The 22,697-nt window shown below is 40.1% G+C and overlaps 1 protein-coding gene across 2 annotated transcripts in view; it reads left to right on the top strand.

Annotated features, from left to right (window-relative positions):
* TRPV5 (transient receptor potential cation channel subfamily V member 5) overlaps positions 1 to 22,309 on the top strand; it is a 42,326-nt gene extending 20,017 nt beyond the window's left edge. Inside the window, exons 5-15 of one of the 2 annotated variants that reach the window (XR_015696770.1) lie at positions 483 to 581; positions 798 to 973; positions 1,919 to 2,065; positions 11,205 to 11,417; positions 12,092 to 12,178; positions 13,315 to 13,391; positions 13,840 to 14,005; positions 14,591 to 14,657; positions 15,894 to 15,968; positions 19,216 to 19,322; positions 20,441 to 20,573. Coding sequence is in view for 1 of the 2 variants with exons in the window: in XM_087716400.1 (XP_087572526.1) it covers positions 483 to 581; positions 798 to 973; positions 1,919 to 2,065; positions 11,205 to 11,417; positions 12,092 to 12,178; positions 13,315 to 13,391; positions 13,840 to 14,005; positions 14,591 to 14,657; positions 15,894 to 16,162; positions 19,216 to 19,322; positions 20,441 to 20,714 (1,682 nt within the window). In the remaining variant the exon portion in view is untranslated. Of the gene's footprint in view, positions 1 to 482; positions 582 to 797; positions 974 to 1,918; positions 2,066 to 11,204; positions 11,418 to 12,091; positions 12,179 to 13,314; positions 13,392 to 13,839; positions 14,006 to 14,590; positions 14,658 to 15,893; positions 16,163 to 19,215; positions 19,323 to 20,440 lie in introns of both variants that reach the window. The other variant, XM_087716400.1, reaches the window with a different exon arrangement.
* The last annotated feature ends 388 nt before the right edge of the window (positions 22,310 to 22,697 follow it).

Below are 22,697 nucleotides of genomic sequence, written 5' to 3'. Positions count from 1 at the left end.
CTTGTAAGTTAGAAAAGTTTTGCAGAATATGAAAGATGTTCTTTCTAAATTCCCATTTGAAAAACAAATCTAAAATGATGGTTGGTTTCTTAGCATTTTATAATTGGAAACAAATCACTATTAAGTTACAAAGAATGTCCTAATTTAAATTTTTAAAGTTGAGGATAACATGTAACTAAAGAAGGATCCTTGAAATAACATCTTAAATCCCACTACCATGAGCCCTACAGATTATTTTATTTAGCTCATGTATGCAGAGGCATGGCTTTCCTAAATAGGCAGCTGCTGTCATACTAAAAGTACAAAACAAAAGAAAACTATTAAATGAAAACTGATTAATCAAGGGCAACTTGTTCATTGATCCTCCAACATAAATGGAATCAGCTAAATAGTGAACGCTAATTATGAGTCTCAGAATAGTTTTTTATTTCATTACCGAAACTTTGTTTTAATTTTGTTTTCCCTCACAAATTCTTCCATAGGGGAGCATGTTTTATCTTTTGCAGCCTCTGTGGGCAATGAGGAAATTGTTCGTCTATTAATTGAAAATGGAGCTGATATCAGGGCACAAGATTCTCTAGGTAAGATGCCTACAGTCAACTTGTAACAATATGGATTGTTTTTGGTAGAAACAATGAGGAACTATATCTGGTTTGAATTAGGAAGACCATTGAGTAATCAAACACTTGGCACTTACGTACAAATTATATGACAGCATTTAATATATTTTTTAATAACCTTTAATTCCTAGGAATTTTTTGGTGTTTTATTTTTCTTCTTGTTTGTTTCATCTCCAGGAAACACGGTTCTTCACATTCTAGTTCTTCAGCCAAACAGGACATTTGCATGCCAGATGTATAATCTCATCCTTTCCTATGATAAACAAGAAGGGAACTTGGAAGCATTAGACTTGATTCCCAACAATGAAGGTCTTACTCCATTCAAACTTGCTGGAGTTGAGGGTAACATTGTGGTGAGCACATGGCCCAGTTGATCTCTATGGGAATATTTGGGGGGGAGGGGAGGGAGAATTTTAAAAATATAATTAGTTTTGATATCTTGTTTTGTCGTCAGAAAAGTCCTAAATATTTATATTGTGCTCCCTGACATTAAATACTAATTAGACCAAAAGCCAGATTCAGAAGTTAAATCTTGGATTGTTAGGGATTATTGTTTGGTGCTGGGGTCATAATTTAGATCCTTCTTTTTTCTTCATATACAAAGCAACAAAATTTAAAGTTCCATGTATGTGATTCATGTTTTACTTAGGAATGGAAGGAAAATATACAACCAAGTCTCATATATATGATGACATACTTGGTATTTATTTAAGTATGAATAGGATACTCATGCTAGTATAAGCAAATCTTTTTCCTTCAGATTATCTTCTGATATAATTAAAATTTATTTTTAGTATGAACATCTTTCTCTTTCTCTTAATTGGAAATGTGATTTTTCTTTTTCTTTTGGGTGTTGTTTCAGTCTTGACTCCTGGCAACTATGTGGATGGACTAGGTCCCTTCAGGCATGGTTTTTCAGAAATGATTTTGCTATTGCCTTGTTCCTAGAGGTTAAAGAGAACAGAATGACTGGCTCAAGGTCATATCATTGACTTCATATCTAAAGCAAGACTAACAGTTTTGGTAGATCTAGAAAACAGGCTCCTGGTTTCTAGATCAGTGCCTTTAATCAGGATCCTAATGGATAAATCAGGATCCCGATGAATAAAGTTCTGGATCCTAAAAGCTTATAGTCTTTGAACCATTCAGGCTGTATTTCAGAATTTCTACACTTTCATCCAATTCCAGCATCCAGAGTTGAATTATTTTGAAATGCAATGCCATATTTAATACATTCTAGTACTGAATCTTATCAGCAACCTGATGCAAACAATGCTGTGCTGTTTTTTCTTTTTCAGATGTTCCAGCATCTTTTGCAAAAGCGTAAACAAATAATGTGGTCTTTGGGACCTATTACTACCATTCTCTATGACCTTACAGAAATTGATTCCTGGGGTGAAGACCAGTCTTTTTTGGAACTTGTTGTATCAACAAAGAAAAGAGAGGTACTATGGAGCTCAGATACTTTTAATCTTTGTAGAATGATGACTGCTTCTATTATTGAACAAGGAATTCAAATGTTCTCCTAGATCATGGGTGTCAAACTCAAAGCATCACGTTGCCATCACATGACATTTCATGACGTTTTTTTCCCTTTGCGGAGCTGGGGTGGGTGTGGCCTGCATGTGACTCATCTGACCTGCGGGCTGCCAGTTTGACACCCCTGTCCTAGATGTTCATATATATTGCATTATCTATGAAGTTTTTGTCCAGCTGATGAAGAAGCAAAGATTGCTGAGATTCTGATAATAGAATTCACATCACAGTCTTAAGAGAAAAGTCTTTCAATGCAAATTGTGTAATTACTAATACAACAGGTGGAGAATTTGATTGAATAAGCAAAATTTCCTGCACTCTTGTTACATTTTTTCATTCAAATAAAGAATTAGACCGTAGTCAAAATATTCATAACATAAATCAACTATTTGAAAATTTGTTTCTCCTGTATTTACAGAATGTTATATGATGTTTAAAAAAATAACAATTTAGAAGAGCCCACTATATCATTCTTTGATTGATAGAAAGTTGATTTGTTGCATAGGCTTCTATTTGTTTTCTAATTTAATTTTTCATTCAGCTCTGAAAATGATCCCAGAAAGTTCAAAATTTCCTTCAAATAAAATATAGTGAATTGGTTCATTTTGTTTATATAGCAGCTTTCTTCCTGGAGCTGAAGGTGATTTACACAATGTTTCCTCCTACGGATTTTTTTTCCTTCAGAACAACCTTTTGACGTAGGTTGGGCTGAAAAACAAGGACTGGCTCAGTGCACCCAGTTCCCTAGTTCAATGTGGACTTGAACCTGTCTCTAGGTTGCAGAGTTCCACGGAACTTGGATGGCTATGATTAAGCTGAATTTATTTAAGGGCCCAGGAACTATATAAAACATTAACAGTATTACTGTTTGTAATGGAGTTAGTAATATGATAAAGATTAATCTGGAATTTGTTCCATTATTTAGCCTTACTTCACACACACACAGACAAGCCAAGTTTATTTATTTCTTGTGGTTAACTTCTCATTACAAAGTTGCAATTTACCTTTTGACCTTCTGGTGTTCCTCCATTCCCACCTGTGTCACTTTCTGAATTTGCCTTGTACTTAAGGATGCAAGAGATGCATCTGTACAATAAAGAGTTTTAGTCTCTGAAATGTAATTTCCAAAATAGAAAAATCTTCACAAGTCTTTATGGAACTGTAGACAGTGAAGAGATTTATATCCTGCCATTATTTTATAGTTTGTTTGGTAAAGCTGGACATGACTGCACTTTCGGCAACTTTGCCTACCAAAAGACCATTTGTATAATCATTCTGGTGCGTGCAAAAAGGGAAGATTATTGTGGCTGTTGTGCCTACTGGTTTCTTTCCTTGATAGAACGTGCCATATTGTATATAAATTGTTTTTTCTTCCTGGGACTACGTCATAGCATTCAATCTTGCTGAATAAAATGTTTAACATGGGGATTTATATAAGCAATTGGATTAGGCCATCACATTATTGTGTGCTGTAAAATGTTATTGCATCTAACTCGTTCACAGAAGAATAACTAATAAAAAAAAGAGCCAAGGTGGTGCAGTGGTTAAATGCAGCACTGCAGGCTACTGCTAGATCAGCAGGTCAGCGGTTCAAATCTCACCGGCTCAGGGTTGACTCAGCCTTCCATCCTTCCGAGGTGGGTAAAATGAGGACCCAGATTGTTGGGGGCAATATGCTGACTCTCTGTAAACCGCTTAGAGAGGCCTGAAAGGCCTATGAAGCGGTATATAAGTCCACTGCTATTGCTATTGCTATAATAATTTAAGCATTGTAGCCCCCTCTATTTATTTTAAGGCAAGGGCTGCAGCTCAGAGATAGATAATTTACTTCGAATTCAAAAGTTCTTGGTTTTAATTCCTGGCATGATGGAGATACCATTGAGGATTATGCTTTCTCAAATTTTAGTAAGCCATTTTTAGTCAACTTTGCCACCTTGTAATTGTTTGTTCCACCTCTGGTTGTAACTGATAAAACAGGTCAATTGTCCTGGAAAGATACATTATTTGCCTACTATAAGACCTTGTTAACCTTACTGGATTTTGCATGTGCTATCTGGCTGTCATCATGTTAAATTTAATAACTTGTGAGGTGTATGGGAAGGTTGTTTTTTTTTTACACAACCTATGATCATCATTGACTTTACAACACCAATTTCCAACTTTTGTGAAGATTATATATGACATTTGACAACTTTTGACTTCTTTCAACCATAAACATAATCAGAAAAAAAGTAACTGCATTTAGTTAAAATCATATTTACAGATGGCAGCACTCTGAGTTTTATATATAAATATAAATATATATAAATATATGTTATATTTATGCTGATAAATAAATAAAGGGAGACTAGTATAGATGTATTTCAAGCTATTTAGCTCTCATCAGCTAGCCATACCCTTACTGGGATTCGAACCTGGGCTATATTACATATTAGGCAGATGTGTTAACCACTAAGCCACAGGCTCTGATCCATTATCAGCTGAGCCAGGGAGAAAGGTATATATTTAAAGTCACAACCCCTGGTATGCCCCAATTATGGGAAGAAGCTAACTGCTTCCATTCTCTGTCCGTCGGCTTGTCACAAGAGACCATCCAGACAGAAAGCCCAATATTTTATTGTTGCTTTTGTTACATTTGTGTAGTATTTGTGCTGATAAATAAATAAATAAATATAAACACACACACACACACACACACACACACACACACACACACACACACTGCCCTGGGTTTCATTCCACATCTTAAAGAATTTTTAATCTTTCCCGCCTTCTGTCAATTTCAGGTTTAGGACTGATCATTGAGTGTCATTACAGATCTCAGATACTGTCCATTGACGAGTGCAACTCTACACTGGTTAGACTCATAGATTGCCATAAGCCTTGGTTTATTTCAACTCAGCTTACTTAAAAAAAACATTCCTTAGCATATGTGTGAAGTTAGCAGCATATATTCTTTAATATTTTAAAGGAAGCAGGCAAATTTATTAATTTGTGTGTTTAAAATAGAATCAGTTTACCCCTTCTTCTTATATCAGGCAAATGATACACATTTTCCAGAGGAATTTTGCAGGATTAGCAAGGATTGGGTATTGTAATGTCCAATTGGTCTCAAGACATAGTTAATTTGAAGCCACACCTCTGTACTCCTTGCTTCTGGTTCCCAGTTTAAACTCTGTCTGGCCGAAGAAAGAAAGGTTGCTTTTGGTTCCTGATTTTTCCAAAAACAATCCAGTGCCATCCTGCAAATTTCTTCTCCCTACCTTCTTCCCCTTGCCTCCATCTGATACCTGGAAGCTTCCCCTTGGTGTGGTTCGCTCCCGGCCACCGGTAAGGGATTTAAAAGTTGCTTCTTGGGACTTTAGAGGCAGGACGCCACTACGGTGGCCATTTTGGGGCCTCAATTCCTGCAGGCCGCATGGGCTGGGACAGAGGCTACTATGAAGTCTCGTTTTCATCCCTGACTTCCTGGGTGGCCATCCTTTCTACAGCGGTGGCAGCGGCAAGGCCCTGCAGGCCCAGATCAACGATAGGAGGCCCAGAGCCGCGTGGCTTGCAAAAGAGGCAGGAAAGGTGTACCAGAGGCTGATTTCGTCGTGTGGAGTCCGTGAGTGATTGGGGGAAGCTGTTTTTGGTTGCTGCTGTTTCTGGTGGGCTGAGCCTGGTGGGGCCCTGACCTGGTGCCATGGCAGAGGCAGAGGAGAGGCCGGATTCTCCCCCATTGTCTCCTGGGGAGGGGACCTCCAGTGGGGCCCAAGTGAGGCCCACAGCCTCTGTGGGACTGCGAAAAACTGCAGCAGCTGGAAAATCCTCCAAGGCCTTGCAGAAGGATGAGGAAAGGAGGCACAGGGTTCTGGAAGCAGGTGTTCAGAGGGGTAGGTCTAGTTCTCCCTTGAGATCTAGATTGCTCATTAGATCCAGGTCTAGGTCTCCTCACGGGGGATTCCCCAGTGTATCTCAGAGACATTTCACCTTCTCCCCCCCTCTCCATGGTGGAACAGGGCCCCTATCTAAGGGATCCTTTTCAGTGCAAGGGGCCAGGGGGGATAGTCCCATTAGGCATCATTGGCTCCACAGTCTGAAGGCTGTGCACAAGAGGAGGAGGAGGATTCCTTCATTAGAGGCATGGAGCAGCTTCCAGCAAGCTTTCAGAGGTTTATCTCCTCTGCAATTTCACCTGGAATTTCTGCTGGGTTATAGAAGGGGTCTGTGTGACCCGCAATGGTGACAAAGGTCCAGGTCCCTGGGGTGTGTGTGCCACTGCTCAGGCAAGGCTGAGGCCTTCCCCCTTGGACGTGCGCCGGCCTGTTTCTCCTTCTCTGGCTAGCGAGGGTTCCATGGCGGGGGATTAGGTTTAGAGAGAGGTAGATATGTCTGATGATGAGGATCCCTCAAAACCTGAGGCACCAGCATTCTCTGGTCTGTTTCCTCCGGATTTATTCAAGTCACTGTTGCGCAACTGGGTGAGACAGAGGGCACCAAGTCAGGTGCCAAGGAGAGTGGTTTGGGGAAAAAGCTGGAGGATCGAGTTTACTCAGAGCCTCCTCCAGCAAAGGAAGACATCCCTGCCCCTAAGTTGTTCCTAGAGGTAGTTAAGAAGCAGTGGGAAAAGCCAGGAACATTTCCCAACCCCAGCAGCAGTGATAGGAGGTTCTTTAACATGGAATCTAGTTTCTCTGAGGCATTGCAGGTGCCCACAGTGGACTCTTCAATGGTGGCATTGGCGTCCATGTCAACGGTGGTGTCCGGTGATGTGGCTGATTACTTGAAGGTTGAGGACAAGAAGGCGGAGCTGACCCTTTGTAAAACATTCCAGTCTTCCACGTGGGCCATCAAGGCAGCTGCCTCTGCGTTGTTCTTCAGCCGCACGGCTATCCTTTGGCTACAACAGATGCAGGAAAGGATTCCGCCTGAGGAGGTGCATACTCATCAAGATCTCAACAAGCTGCTTGCTGTTGCTCAATTCTCTGCAGACGCCACTTTGCATGCCATGAAGTATGCTTCACGGGCAATGGAGGCCTTGGTGACCTCCTGACGTCTCCGTGGCTGAGGGAGTGGCAAGCGGAGAACAACACAAAGTGGCACCTGGCATCATCACCTTATTCCGTGGGATCCCTTTTGGTACCCTGTTGGGTACCCCATTGGGTACCTCTTCGTTGAGGACAAGAATAAAAAGAAGGTCATGCCTACCCCCGCAAAGAAGTCGGAGCAAAAATCTGCGCCTTACTTTCGGAAGCAGTCCTATCCTCAGTCAGATCAGGAGGCGCAGCACAGTAGGTATTTTCCGAGATCGGATAGGCAGTCGGATAGGCACTACACCAGGGATAGGCCTAGGTTCCAACCCCAGGGGAAGAGGCCCTTTCAGGGGGGAGGTGGCCATCCCTAGCACTGGGGCAGATAGGTCAATAGCGACCCCACCCATAGGCGGCAGACTGCTTCTGTTTGCCGATGCCTGGGCTGAGATTACAACTGATGCCTGGGTTCTGAATACCATCAGATTTGGCCTGCGCCTAGAGTTTCTCTCCATTCTGCCAAACCACTTTGGGACGTTTTCGGTCACCAAGAGTAAAGATGGAGGGCGATTCTGGATCTTAAACTGCTAAATTTTCACTTAGTCTATAGAAGATTCAAGATGGCATCGCTTAAATCCATCTTGGCGGGGGTCAGATGTGATGACTTCATGGCCTCCATCGACCTGACAGAGGCTTACATCCATATCCCCATCTTCCCTGGCCATAGTAAGTATCTCAGGTACTCCTATTTAGGTAGCCACTACCAGTATAGGGCCCTACCGTTTGGCTTGACGTCGGCGCCTCGGACCTTCACTAAGGTCCTAGCTGCAGTGGTGGCTTACCTCTGTGAGCGCTCTGTCAGGGTTCAATGCTATCTTGATGACATCTTAGTCCAAGCAGCATCATTTGAGCAGGTGAGGAAGGATCTTTCGTTGGTGGCATTCACACTACAGCAGTTAGTTTTTTCGGTTAACCTAGATAAGAGTTCCCTCATTCCCGCTACCAGGATTCCTCACCTGGGGACCATCATAGACTCTAAGCTGGAGAAGGTGTTTCTGTCCCATGACCATAAAGATAGTTTGTTAGCCTTAGTTAGACAAGTTAGAAGTCAATGTTTTGTTCCTGTAGTAGTGCTCTCCAGCTTGCTGGGGAAATTCATTTCTTGCATAGCCTTGGGCTCGTCTACACGCGAGGCCGCTCCAGTGGCATCTCCTGCCGCATCAGAGGTCAAACTCCAGCAATTTCAAGGAAAAGGTTCCAGTGATACCACAGGTGCAGCTGTCATTGAGGTGGTGGCTCTCCCCAGCGCTACCCAAGGGCTGCGAGTTTAGGGAGCCGGAGCGCCTCATCCTGACAATGGATGCCAGCTTGTACGGGTGGGGAGCTCTCTTGGACTCCCGGATGACGCAGGGGCATTGAACCTGGTTGGATCTCCAACATAATATAAATTGGCTGGAACTGTGAGTGATTCACTTGTCATTGTGGCACTTCAAGGATCATGTTCAGGATCAAGATGTCTTGGCAACGTGGCGGCGAAGGCCCACGTCAACCGACAGGGTGGCACACACTCTAGGGCTCTTCGAACTGAGGCGATGGCACTCGGTGCCTGGGCGGAGAAGCATCTTCAATTGCTCAGGGCAGAGCACATCACAGGAGTGAACAATCATCAAGCCGACTGGCTCAGTCAGGCCATGGTCGACAATGGGGAGTGGAGCCTTTCTCCAAAACTGTTCCAGGCTATCTGCTCCAGGTTCGGCCATTTGAAGGTGGACCTGTTTGCCACACCGCAGAACGCTCAGGTGGATCGGTTCTTCTCTCAGTTCCTGGCTCGGGGGACGGAGGGAGTCAACAGCTTCGGATTCCATGGCCAGAGAACCTGCTCTACGCCTTCCCTCCCCTTCACCTTCTCCCTGGGGTAGTTTGGAAAGTGATATCAGAGAAGGCGGAGCTCATCTTAGTGGCACCCTACTGGCCGCGCCAGGCGTAGTTTGCGGACCTAATGTGCCTGTCAGTGTCACACCCATGGAGGATTCCGGGGAGGGATGTGGACCTCAGACAGGGGAACCTGGTGAATTCTGAGCCACAGTGGCTGCAACTAGCCGTGTGGAGATTGAGCGGGAGCACCTAAGGGCTGCCCAGCTTTCACAGAGGGTGATCTCCACAATTGAGGCTTCACGCAAGGGTTCCACCACTAGGATTTATGATTCTACCTGGTGGGTCTTTGCAGAGTGGTACCGGATCTCGGGAGCGAATCTTTGCAAGGTTTCAGATTGGATAGGGGCTCTCACATGACACCCTCAGGAGACAGGTGGCGGCCCTCTCCATGATTATTCGGGGGGAGGAGCTCCTTCCACTTTCCCAGGTCCCGTTAATTAAGAGGTTTTTGAAGGGTGCAGGGAATCTCCATCCCCCTGTTGTCCACAGTTTTCCGACATGGAGCCTCACTACGGTTCTCCAAGCAATGACAGGAGCACCATTCGACCCTCTGAGGATGGTTGACCTGAAGTTCATAACCCTTAAGGTAGTGTTCCTTGTGGCGGTCACCTCAGCCCATCGCATCTCTGAACTGGGGGCGTTGTCCTCCAGGTCGGCTCTTTCCACATTCCACAATAATCGGGTCGTCTGGATCCAACCTTTATTCCCAAGGTTAATTCCCTTTTCCACATATCACAGGAGGTGGTATTACCGGATTTTTGTCTGGACCCGTCTCATGATAGGGAGCACCTTTGGCACCGGCTGGATGTCAGGCGTGTCTTGTGCATTTACCTGAGGCACACGGAGAGCCTCAGGAAGTCCGAGGCACTCTTTGTTTCCTTTTATCCTTCTTCCCTGGGGAAGAGGGTGCCCTCCTCGGCTATAGGGAGGTGGATCAAACTGGCCATCACATTGGCCTATGAGGTTCAGCACCTTCCGGTACCCCAGGGCATCACAGCATACTCCACCAGGATTGTGGCTACTTCGGCGGCCTGGGCCACACAGGCGCCTATAGTGGAGATTTGCGGGACAGCTACGTGAGCCTCCCCATCTCCCTTTATCAGGCACTACAGGTTAGACGTGTTTGCATCGGCTGATGCGGCATTTGGTCGTAGGGTGTTACAACAGGTGGTAGCGCATGAGGAGCCCAGGACCAATAGTGACCCCCTGAGGGACATTAACTTGGGTATGTCCCAATCCTGGCTAATCCCTCAGGAGTCCTGGAATAATGAAATAATGGATCATACTAAGTAATCCGTGATTGCAATTTACAAATTTTAAACTCTGGGCCCTACAATATTACCCATCTTGAAAGTTATATGAATCGAAACACAAATAGATAGACATTTGAATGCAAAAGAAAATAATAAGAATAAATTCTGATTGGGAGGCAGAGACAGAATGAGACTCAGGACATAAATTGTATCTAATCTTTTAAATAAATTGTGAGAGTTTAGAGGAGCTAGCTATCTGGCCCAGGCCTGCCAAGATTGCTCAATCTAATCTTACCAAAGGCCAGATTCCTTGTGTATCTAACCACACTTGATCAAATAAAGTATTTGATTCTTTAAAAAAATCCCCTTATTTATCATTGGCTAATCAATGCAATATATAGTCATGCAGTTGATTTGAACAAAGGGAGAGACCTTAAATATATATTAACTTAAATAAAACAGTGAGAGTGCCTGACGAATGAGGAACATATAACAATGTATAAACCTGCTGATTATGCAGTAGAGGCCTTTTGAAAGAAGATCCATAGTTTTCTCAGGAGTACATGAAGAACCCCCCCTCCCCTCTCTAACTGCTCTCCAATTAGGGAATGCCCTTTCTTTTGAAAGTTCACCTGTCTTTCTCCTGTTTTTAATCTTATTTTTATTTTTCTTGGAATACTGCCTTGCAGTTCTTTGTGAAAGAAAGTATATAAGTGCCCCCAATATATAAAATAAAGATACATTTGTAAGAATATTTTATTAGGACCACACCAGTGGCTAATTTTTGAAATATGGGACTTTTAGAGTTAATTCCTAGTTTTTTTTTTCTTCCTGCCTCTTCTTTCCAGGCTCGCCGTTTACTAGATATTACTCCTGTGAAGGAGCTTGTGAACCTGAAGTGGAATACATACGGGCGTCCTTATTTCTGTTTCCTGGCTCTGTTTTATGTCCTCTATATGATTTGCTTCACCATGTGCTGCGTTTATAGACCACTGAAAAGTCGCTCAGAGAATCAAACACACAAGCGGGATAACACCATCATTGTGCAGAAAACATTGCAGGTATATTGGTGTATAACTACAGGTTTCTCTGTGAATCTAGGCAAATTGTAAAATAACTGTTTTCATAATGCAGTGCAGAAGAATCAACAACACAGTTAAATAAAATGTTAAACTTTGCAAAACCTCTTTTTGAAAGTGCTCCAAGAGGCCGTGAAGAAAAAGGCTGCCACAACTGTGAGAGCAGCTTAAAGATAAGAAGAAATCACTGAATTTGCCAGCAAGGCTCTGGCTTTCACTAGCCTCTCTTGAATGAGTCATTCTCATCTGATGCAAGGACAAATAATCCACATTTCTTAGATGAAAGATTAAAAAATGAAAGATCTTACCTTGGATTCAACTGTATCTCTTCAATCTGTAAATGGAAATTAGCATTTCTTTACAACACTCCCTGCTATAAAAGCAAGGTACCAGGGGAAATATTCTACTCTTGTTCTTTCACTGGCCTACAGTATTTGGTTTCTATGTTCAGGAAATATTTGGTAATGAATGTTACTTGTTGCAAAGTCATCTATTGGCTCATCTTTCCAATAACAGTTTCACTATCAAATCAGTATTGCCAAAAGAGAAATAATTAAATTATAGTACACTAAATAAATTAAACGTCTTGATGACACAAGTTCCAGGTTTTTCAGATCTCTATCATCTCCTTAATTAGGATATTTTCCTGTTTTTAGGAATCATATCTGACATATGAGGATCAACTCAGGCTTGTGGGAGAGTTAATTACAGTGATTGGAGCCATGGCAATTTTACTCCTAGAGGTAAGGGCAAAAGAATAAAGTTTTATTAAACTGATCTTCATTAAAATTTACCAACATCAGATTGGCAGTTCTGTATACCTAAGCAATCATATGTTATCTGAAATCAATATAATTGTCTTGAAAAACACGATGTTACCTATGCTACCTGTACTTCTGACTTCTCTGTTGGGAAGTATCCAGAGTCAATTTTTCTTTTGGAAATAGTTAAAGTAATAGATGAGCTGATTGTGGATGAATATAGCCAGTAATTGTTAGCAGGACCTGCATATACTGTAATAAAATAATCGATCAATATTACAATTTGAATCCATTTCTTTAAATCCCTGTCTTACTAAATTTTACAGGCTTAAGGCATTTCATATTTTAAATTGTACCCAGTTTGGAGCATTTTAACATCTTTTCACATTTTGCTTGCTTAATCACTAATATTAAAATATTTTTTTAATGTCTTTATTCTGCAAAATTACTACTCTTAACATGAAGTGGTTTACTTGACTTATCAAGGTGTTGCTACTAGTGAAAAGCAGATGACATTTTTGATTGCTAATAGTTGCAGTGTATAGGTTTCTCTTTATAAAATCATGTCAAGTACAGGTAGTCCTTGACTTACAATGGTTTGTTTAGTGACCATTCAGTTACAGTGGCACTGAAAAAATGTGACTTATGAACGTTTTTTACAATTATGCCCTTTGCAACATTCCCATGATCACAATGATCAAAATTTAGGTAATGGTAACTGGTTCATATTATGACCGTTGGTATGTCCCAAGGTCATATGATCACTCTTTAGGACCTTCTGACAAGCAAAGTCAATGGGGAAGTCAGATTCAGTTAACAACTGGGTTACTAACTTATCAGTGATTCATTTAACAACCATAATAAGGAAGGTCATACAATGGGGCAAAATTCACTTAGCAAATGTCTCACTTAACAACAGAAATTTTGAGCTCAGTTGTGATCTTAAGGACAATTAACAGCATTGTCCTCATAACGGCTTGTTTTCCTTGACTTGGGCACAAAATACATTGTGAACTCTCTGTATTGTTGAGTCAATTTCTAGAGGTAGACTCAGCACATTGGTGAATTCAGTCCTCAGTTGGTTATAAACTTTTGACACATATTTCATTTTTTAATAGATTCCAGATATTCTAAGAGTTGGAGCCACAAAGTACTTTGGACAAACTATCCTGGGAGGACCTTTTCACATAATAATGTGAGACTCTACAGTTCCAAAACTCACAAATGCTCTTTTTTTTCTTATGTATACTCTGCCATTATGATCTTCCTTTCACCATTTTTCTCTTCCACTTCTATTTGCTTCAAACCTAGATTTCTTTCTTTGCAGATTTGTCTCCCTTAACATCTGTTTATGTTCTGTCTGGTGGGGGGGGGGGTGTTTGACTGCTAAATCTCCTGAAAAAAATGGAAATTCCTGAGATGTTTCAACTTGAGATGCATTAAAATTGACAACAAACAATTTTTCACAAGAAATGCCTTGTTCCAGCAAAAGGGAATAAAGAGACATAATTTTCTATGAATGCACATCAGCATATATTTACATGCATTGTCTGCTCATGTATGTTTAGGGCTCAATTCTGTCTTCATTAATTTTATGTTGTATTAATTACTCATTCTCACTTAGTTATATTGTCCATTTACAGCATCACCTATGCCTGTGTGATTCTGGTAACCATGGTAATGCGACTGACCAGCACAGAAGGAGAAGTGGTCCCCATGTCCATTGCCCTGGTGTTAGGCTGGTGCAACGTCATGTACTTTGCACGAGGATTTCAGATGCTTGGGCCTTTCACCATCATGATACAGAAGGTAAGGAAAGTGAAGCTAAAAACTGAAGTCAAACTGAGAAAGAATTCCACAGGTAGCCCTCAACTTACAACTATAAGTGAGCCTACAATTAACGGATGTGATGCAGTCATAAGTCAAGTCATTGCATGAACGAATCGATTTTGCAATAGTTTGTGTGGTACTTGTTAAGCAAATGTCACAGTGATTAAACCAATCAATTTCCCCCAGTGAGTGGGTGGGGATTTGTCAGAAACTGGAATTCAACACCAGAAACTCGCAAGAAATGTCACAATGGCAAGGAATGCTGCATATGGCTATAAAACCGAGCTGGTTGCTAAGCAGCCAAAACGCAATCACATGACTGCAAGGGTGTTTGTGTGTGGCTATTGTAACTTCAAAGGTTGTAAGTAGCTTTTGGGTGGCTCCATTGTAATTTTGAATAGTTGTTAAATGACTAGTTGTAAATTGAGAGCTACTTGAATTTTTCTCAGAAGTACACCTTTTCTGATAATTGGAACTGAGAATTTAAAGGTCAGACAATAGTGGGCAAAGGAGAGCTGGAGAAAAGTTAGACATAATAATATTGTTGTTTTATCTTATCTACAGATGATATTTGGTGACCTTATACGTTTTTGTGGTCTAATGGCTGTTGTCATACTTGGCTTTGCCTCAGGTAAGCTCTAGAGGAAGATGTGAACTTCCAAGATTATTCCAGTATTCTTTGCATATGCAGTCTGAGAATCATTTCTCCAGTGGGGGGAAAAAATCCTCTATATTTCCATTTTTAAAAAAAAAAAATGTACCCATGTTTTTGTATTAGCAATGGCTTTCCTAAAAACCTTGGGATTTTAAGGAGTGCCATAGCAAGAAAATAATATTAACAGATAATGCAGTCTAAAACATAAATTATTTGGTATTTCACTGTCATGCACGTGGGAGTGCTAGACATACGTTCAGTGAATGTGACCAGTATACCAGCTTAGCAATATTGACTGGTGTCTTCTTCGAATAAAATGCTTATAATTTGGAGAGGGAGGCAGTATGCGCCTAAATATTATTGGAAAAATGGAGGAATAAATAGCAGGAAATGTTGTTATCAGTCTGTTGGGAGCCCTTGTTAAAATGAATTCATCCAAAATGTGTAATAATTTGGGGGCAATGTGCTCCTAAATATTAGTGGAAGAAATGGAGGAATAAATAGAATAAATTGTTGTCAGTCTTATGGCCATTGTTAAAACAGAGAAGAACAGATCCTTTGCTCTAATCTAGCATGAGTCTTATTTTTGGAAATTATTTTGAGTTAGATTTTAAATTAATGTCTGCATAAATTTGATAGTGGTAAATATCAGAGAAGCAAGGGGTGGAAATTTTATAGGAAATGTATTGAGGTTTCTTGTGCAACCTTTTAAGAACAGAATGTTCTTAAGATACAAAGTCTAAAAGCCATTATTTTAGATGATGGTTTACCCTGACCCTTCTGTTATTCTGGCTTCCCCATATTTTTTTTTATAAAATATATTATTTCACATTGTTGCCTATCGAACACACCTAATGACAGATTTTGCAACTTTTCATCCATAACTGCATATCACATGTTTAAAATTGCCTGCTTCTCAGCTGCTTTTGTGGGACTTCCGTAACATTGAATATCAGTATCCAGTTATTCACGTTATGGAAGAAAAGAATTTACATGCCAGCCTTAGACTTTTCATGAGAAAAATCTTAACCTTCAGGACAAGTAAACTCATAGAGAAAACCTCAGCAGAAAGAGAGATAAGGAATTAAGATTCTTGTGGCAGAGTAGTTGAAAGGAAGAGCATAAGATGAGGATGCCATTATCTGGTTGTACGTGTGTGAGTGTATATACTATGTATATGTAGCTGACTGCTCGTTTTTGTTTCATCAACAGCTTTCTACATCATCTTTCAGACAGAAAATCCAAGCAATCTGGGACAGTTCTACAATTATCCCATGTCTCTCTTCAGTACGTTTGAGCTCTTCCTCACCATCATAGATGGACCAGCCAACTATGATGTGGATCTTCCATTCGTGTTCTGTGTGGTGTATGCTGCGTTTGCTATCATTGCTGCTTTGCTCATGCTCAACCTGCTCATTGCCATGATGGGTGACACTCATTGGAGAGTAGCCAATGAACGGGATGAGCTTTGGCGAGCACAGGTGAGATTATAGTCCTGCAGTGCAGTCTGTTGAGAAGTCATCTATTTTTGCTGCTTTGGACATGTGTGCAGTGGAAATTTAGATCACTTTACAACTGATTTAGTTCCCAGTGTTAAGTTCGTTATTAATTGAAGAGGCGTGAGGCAGCTGAGGTAAGAGAACAGCTATTTATTCGGTAGAACAGCAACAGATAAAATAAAATTATAATACTGATATGCCCTTATGCTGTAAAGTTTTGTTATCGATTTCACTACTATTAGCTGGGTGATAATTTAACGTTAACTCTTTCCAAATAATTATATTTTCCACTATTGACAATACCATCATCACACTCAGCTAGAAGCAGTTGCTAAATTAATATGTAATTCTAATTCATTCCAGTTCATTTAATGAATGCATACTTTTCAGCATATGGGCTTGCAGATATGAATGAAAAATTTACAGATTCAGATCTGCTGTGCATGGCTAGTGAAGGAAGAAATGACAATGTACTCATGTTTAAAGAACTGAGTCCAGAGACAATGTAAAGGCCTCACAATTAGTTTCTAGAATCAAGGCTGCAACCTGTGTAAAACATTGAGCTCACAACAAACCTGATGGGACTCACCTCTATGTAAACATGTTATATCACATTCAATCCATTTCCCTTTTGATTATAGGTAATGTGCAGTTTTAATAGCTGGAAAGTCTTTTCGAATTGCTCATAACAACACAATGTAATGTTGAGGTTATTTTTGAATAGTTAAAGCTAAAAATAAGGTACAACAATTTGAAAGAGACTTACATGCAACCCCATATCCTTTTTCTCATTCCTGCCAATGCACTAATGTTGTACTCTACAAACTGCAAATGGCACTTCCTGTCGTAGCATGCTCTGTCAGTCAAATTCTTTTCTGCTACAGATTAATTAACTATCCAGAAAATAAAGTCTAATCTATCTTATTCCCCTCCCATCAAAAAAATTGGGTCCCCCCCACCCTAAATATGGAGAATTATTTTATGTTAGAAAATCATTTGATTTCTTGTCCTATGCATGAAAGGGGAGAAATTGTTTTGAGAAGATGAAACATTTTTTATAAGAATGTTCTATCAGTATGCTTAAGAGAGCTATGTTCAAAAACCAATAATCAGTTTGGGTGTTCTACCATAAGGAACAAAGAAACTCAAAGCAAGCTCTTCTATCCCGTATTTTTCATCTTGGAAACACTCATTTGGATAGCAGAGTAATTCACGCTGAGTGCCTATCATCAAGGCTACAGAAAAATTGGCCACTTAATTTTTTTTTTAAAAAAACCCTCTCATAGCACCTAACAGAATCACCTAGTAAGTATGACTGTGCAGGCTGTGACTCCCTTGCACAAACAGCCACAGAAATGATTCAAGAAAGGAAGCAAGAGAAATAAATTAGTGTCAACAAAGCCTATGAACAGCATTAACAAAGGAAAAAACATATTTCAGTGGGTAAGACACACACACACACACACAACCTAATGCACATGAGCAATGTATACATTTTGCCCTTGATACCCATTGTAAATCTCAAATATCAAGGCAACCTAATTTTTCTATTTGGCAACCTGACAGTTAAATAGTACAGTAGTACAGTGCACATGCTAAGACAACCCAGAGCAATAGCACTCTATTACTAACCAACAACCAATTAATTTTGCTATAGGATAACATGTACTGTAACTTAATCTCAGAACATTGTCTAACTAATTCTCCCTCACTTCTTCCTTTCCCTCCTGAACCAGTTCTAGATAAAGACAACAGGGGTGCAGCCTTTGCTGTATTAGCTTCCCAGACCTCTTTGTTTGGAGGATTTTTAAAAAGAAACTAACCAATCACAAATCATTCTTTCACTCGAGACGGAACTTCAAAACATGAAGTATCTTGTTAGTTTGGAACACACAAAATGATTATTTTATGTTCAGGATGTTCTTGCCTATGGCTGTTGAGCTGAAATCTGAACAGTTTGAAATCACATGCCTACAATCTAATTATGTCAGGGAGAATTCTTATACATGAAACTTTATTTTACATAACTTGCTAGCTTGTGGTTTTAACTGAGTACCAGTGCATGCAAAATTAAACAAATCTGAAGAACTGTATGAAATATATAAAGATAGAGCTACTTCACAGAGATAATAGATAAACTAATTCAAGCATAACCACATTTGCCACTGAACATGATTGGGATGTGAAAGGAGCCCCCTTAAGCCATGTGCACTTGGCTGTACCTGCTGTGAGCAGATTGCATTATGGGAATTTCCCTCAAAATCTGGCTTTCCTTTATGAAAGCTGAATTGTTTATATTCACATGAAGCCTCCACCACAGTAGAGAATTTGTTATTTAAAAAAACAGTTTTATTCCTTATTAAATCAAAAGACTCTCAACACCATTAGCATTTAGTATAATTGAAGAATTAGTAAAATGTACTATCTCTAGTCATCTTAAAAATCCCATAGGGAGAGAGCTTTATAAACTTATGGGGATGTAGCATTGCTTCTTGTGCATGTCCCCTAACTCCAGTCCTCCCACAGGATGGATGGATTTAATTCAGACAAAGCAGTGCCTGATAAGACTTAGAGCTACATAGCTAAGGTTATGTAAGTCATTATCAACATTTTGAACTGAGTCCAGAGGCCATTTTAGGAGAGGCGTTATTGTGCAAGGATGGACTGCCCACCAAAAATCTTATTGTCACATTGTGGACCAGTTGCTGCCTCAGATTGATCCAGAGGCTGGCGCCTTATAGAGCATGGGAAAAAAATCACCTAGTCAGATGATGATCAAGACTCCCAAATAAACCATCTTGAGTACTTGTCTATCTCTAACTGTAGCAGAAGATTGCACTATAAAATAGATGGTTGCTTTTGATTTTGTGTCTGGTCCCATTTGTATGGGTCTTTTTCCCCCCCCACTTTGGTTCCACTTAGTGAATTCTTATAAACTTAATGATGTATTTGAACAATTTTATATTTTGTTTTTGAATACAAACGTTTACCTGGTTTTGTGGCATGATTGAACTAATCTGTTTGCTTTCATGCAGGTTGTTGCTACTACAGTCATGCTTGAACGGAAACTCCCACGATGTCTTTGGCCTCGGTCTGGTATTTGTGGCCAAGAGTACGGGTTAGGAGACAAGTGGTTTCTCAGGTGAACTCCTTTTACCTAGTTGTGTATGGCCTACAGGAATAGTCTCCAGTATAGTTAATACAATTACCGTATTTTTCAGAGTATAAGACGCACATTTTTCCCTCAAAAAAGAGGCTGAAAATTTGGGTGCATCTTATACACTGAATACAGCCTTTTTTGTGCCTCCTGACACCCCCCCTTTCACCAAAATGGCCATGCAGAGCCTGTAGAAGGCTTTCAGAGAGCTCCTGGGGACTGGGGAGGACAGAAATGAGCAAAAAAATCCCCCCTCCGGTCCCTAGGAACACTCTACAAGCCACCTAAGGGCTATTCATGCCCTTTTTTTTTTTGAAAAATGGGCCCGTTTTCATGAAAAATGGCCCGTTTTTGGGAGGTTTGCAGAGTACAAAAACTTTTTTTTAAAAATTGCCTCTTCAAAACCTTGGTGAGTCTTATACTCCGAAAAATAAAAAGCTGTTTATACCAAGCAGATACAGAACACTAGCCTGTTTAATTCCTGCTAAATTGATATCCAGCTTTTTAAACACAGGCTTTTTGTTTCTTATTTGCAAATATCAAGTTGAAAATTATGTTTTCTAATTAAGGACAGAATCTGAGATTGGCATTCAAATGTGAAGTCAAAGGATAATAATACAAACCTGGTCCAGTAATTCTATTACTGCTTTCTACTTTGCGGGATTCAAGTTGCCTAACTATTACCAAGTCCAGATTTACATGCCCTACAGCCAGGTGTACACCCATTCCTATGTTATCAAAACCGAGTCCTTGGTTCAAACCAGAATTTTTGTGGCTCAAAGCCTGGAGAGCTAAATAATAGAGAGCTTTATCAATCGCAGCAGAATCTGGAATCTGACTGTTGCGTCTAACGCTTGTTGGAGAGTTAGATTGATTAGTTCTGGCCTTGAACCTGTTTTCATAATGAGGAATCTTGGCTAAACCTGGCATGTTTTTTCATGATGTTTTTAGTGGGCAGTGTGTGGCATTTGTTCTTTTAGGATTTTTTCATTACTTTCTGTTTTTATTTTATAACGTTACCCCCTCAGGGTCACCTGGAATTGGGTGGTCTCTAAAATAAACAAATGAGTCATCATTACGTTTATTTGCTCTCTTTTCCACAGAGTGGAAGAGCGTCTGGATATCAGCAAGCACAAGATGTTACGCTATGCAGAGGCATTTAGAAACCAAGACAAAGAGGTTTTTGATAAGTATTCTGGGAAACTATACCAACCTGAACCTTTCCGATTCAAGAAAGAAACTCCATCTCCATCTGTCTCACGAAGCTCCACTCTAAGTAGCTTCCACCGTGGTTGGCAAATCCTGCGGAACAACACCTTCAGCCACCTTCGTGGGGAAGTCAATCATGCTTTGGAAGAAGAGATCTATCACTTCTGATATGCCTGTTGAATGACTGGTCACATTACTGGTGCTTTGTGCTGCTTCACAAATTCTTCCAGTAGTTGGTGGGATCTGGGGGCAGTGATATCAGGATTCAGGATGAATCTTAAACTTCCCTTGTTATGGAGCATCATTTTATTGCTTTCCCATTGTTCCACCAAAAGGACTGAAAAAAAGTTACTGGTTTTTTATATAGGACTCCAGTGCACTTTAAGTTAAATAGGTGACATGGAATTTTATCCCAGGTTCAAGTTTTGTAGTCACTATGATAGGATTTCTTTTCTTGGCTGAATTGAATTCCGCTAATGTTTCCCTTGGGGAGAGGAATAATGAAAAGGTTTACTAACTTAATTGTATTAATATACAGCCTCTTCTGTTTATTCTTGCTGACTTGGAATCAAGCCTGTTACTACTCTTGACCTGTTTGACAGCTATTATATAGGACCAGAATTTTCCTTAAGAGGAAATCTAAAAATAAAACCCTAATTAACTAAAACCCTAACTTTAAGTCACCTTAATAGGTGAACTTTCCAAAAGTATTGTGTTTCCTTGAGAAGGCATCAAGATTTGTTTAAGGTAGAATACAAAGTAATACTAAACATTTTTATTCAGCCAAAAATAACTGCAATTAATTTTAGTGAAATGTTTCAAAGGATTTTTTCATAGTCTCTACTTCCAAAGTGATGGCCTTTCCTACAGATCCAACTTGAAAATATCATTCTTCCAAATATAAAGTGAAACAAAGCAAGTGCTTTATTAATTTATCTTTAGCTATCACTTGAAACTTTACTCCAGAAGGAAAAAGCCAATATTTCATCACTTAAAGCAAATTAATGACTTACTGCCTTTCCAGCAGCTGAGTGGAAAATTACTCCAATTCCTTTGTAGCAGGAGCAGTGAGAGACTGTTCTAGCTGGTCATATTTGCCTTTCAATTGACTTTGTATATTCATCTGAACTATGTCGCATCAAAGAATGATGCAGACAGTTTTCAGGCATTGTCAGTCTGATTCCTGCTTGATCTACTATTGCCCAAATTTGGCTCTGGCCTTCAAGAATAAGCTGGCTTGATTCTCATTCCATAACAAAAATGCATTTTCTATGCACAGATGTCTGGCAACTCAGGAATTTCCCGTTGTATTTTAAGGTTTGTCACAATGGTCAAGGATTCCTGAAGGATCTCTGCCTGCTACGAATGATCTTTCCCTTGGTTGAGCTTGAGAAAAGAAAACTATGAGAGTCTTTTCAGACATACCTTCAGAGGCCAATTAAATGTTGGATTGGGAAGGTGCCACTTAAATTGGTTTCCAACCCAGAAGATGCCTCTCTGCCCGCTCTGAACCACTCTGAACTCTGAACTCAGACTTGGGGCGAGGGAAGGATTTCTAAAGAAGAAATGGGGAGGAACTTTTTTTATCCAAGGATGAAGTTCAGAAGCTACCTCTTCAAGCTGAAGTTGGAGATTTGTCATATCACTGTGATGAACTGAATGAGTTTTGATTACTTATGGTTTTATGTATTTCCTTTGTAGAATTTTGCACTATATGTCTGTGAAAATACAATTTGCACATGTATAAAACTGATCTATGATGCTTTAGGGTGTTTGAAAAGTAATTTCATTTCATGCCTTAATATTCTGGTTTCATATTCTCTCAAATGAAGTATTAGCTAAAGAAATTCCTTAGGGGGTTATTTGTAGTTTAGTAATTTCTCTAGTGGCATAGATCTTATAGTTTCTCCAAGTGATTAGACAAGGACTTGAATTAGTTTGGACATTGATTTGGACAAGAAATGATTGGACAGGCACTGAAGATGTTACCCAGTCTGGTAATAAAACAACTATGAAACAATAACACAAAATAAAGGAAGCAAACAATCAAGCCCAAGGACTGCATGGCTAGACAAGAACCTGCACCATGGCTCACTTCATCTATGATGTAATTAATGGGGTACCAGGATATTTGGAACAATGGTGTTGGTC

This window comes from Thamnophis sirtalis, unplaced genomic scaffold (assembly GCF_051295495.1).
Source record: "Thamnophis sirtalis isolate CommonGarterSnake01/CBP01778 unplaced genomic scaffold, rThaSir2_p1.2 scaffold_5, whole genome shotgun sequence".
Lineage (NCBI taxonomy): Eukaryota > Metazoa > Chordata > Lepidosauria > Squamata > Natricidae > Thamnophis > Thamnophis sirtalis.
The sequence above is the reverse complement of the archived record's forward strand: the minus strand, read 5'-3'. Positions and strand labels throughout refer to the sequence as shown.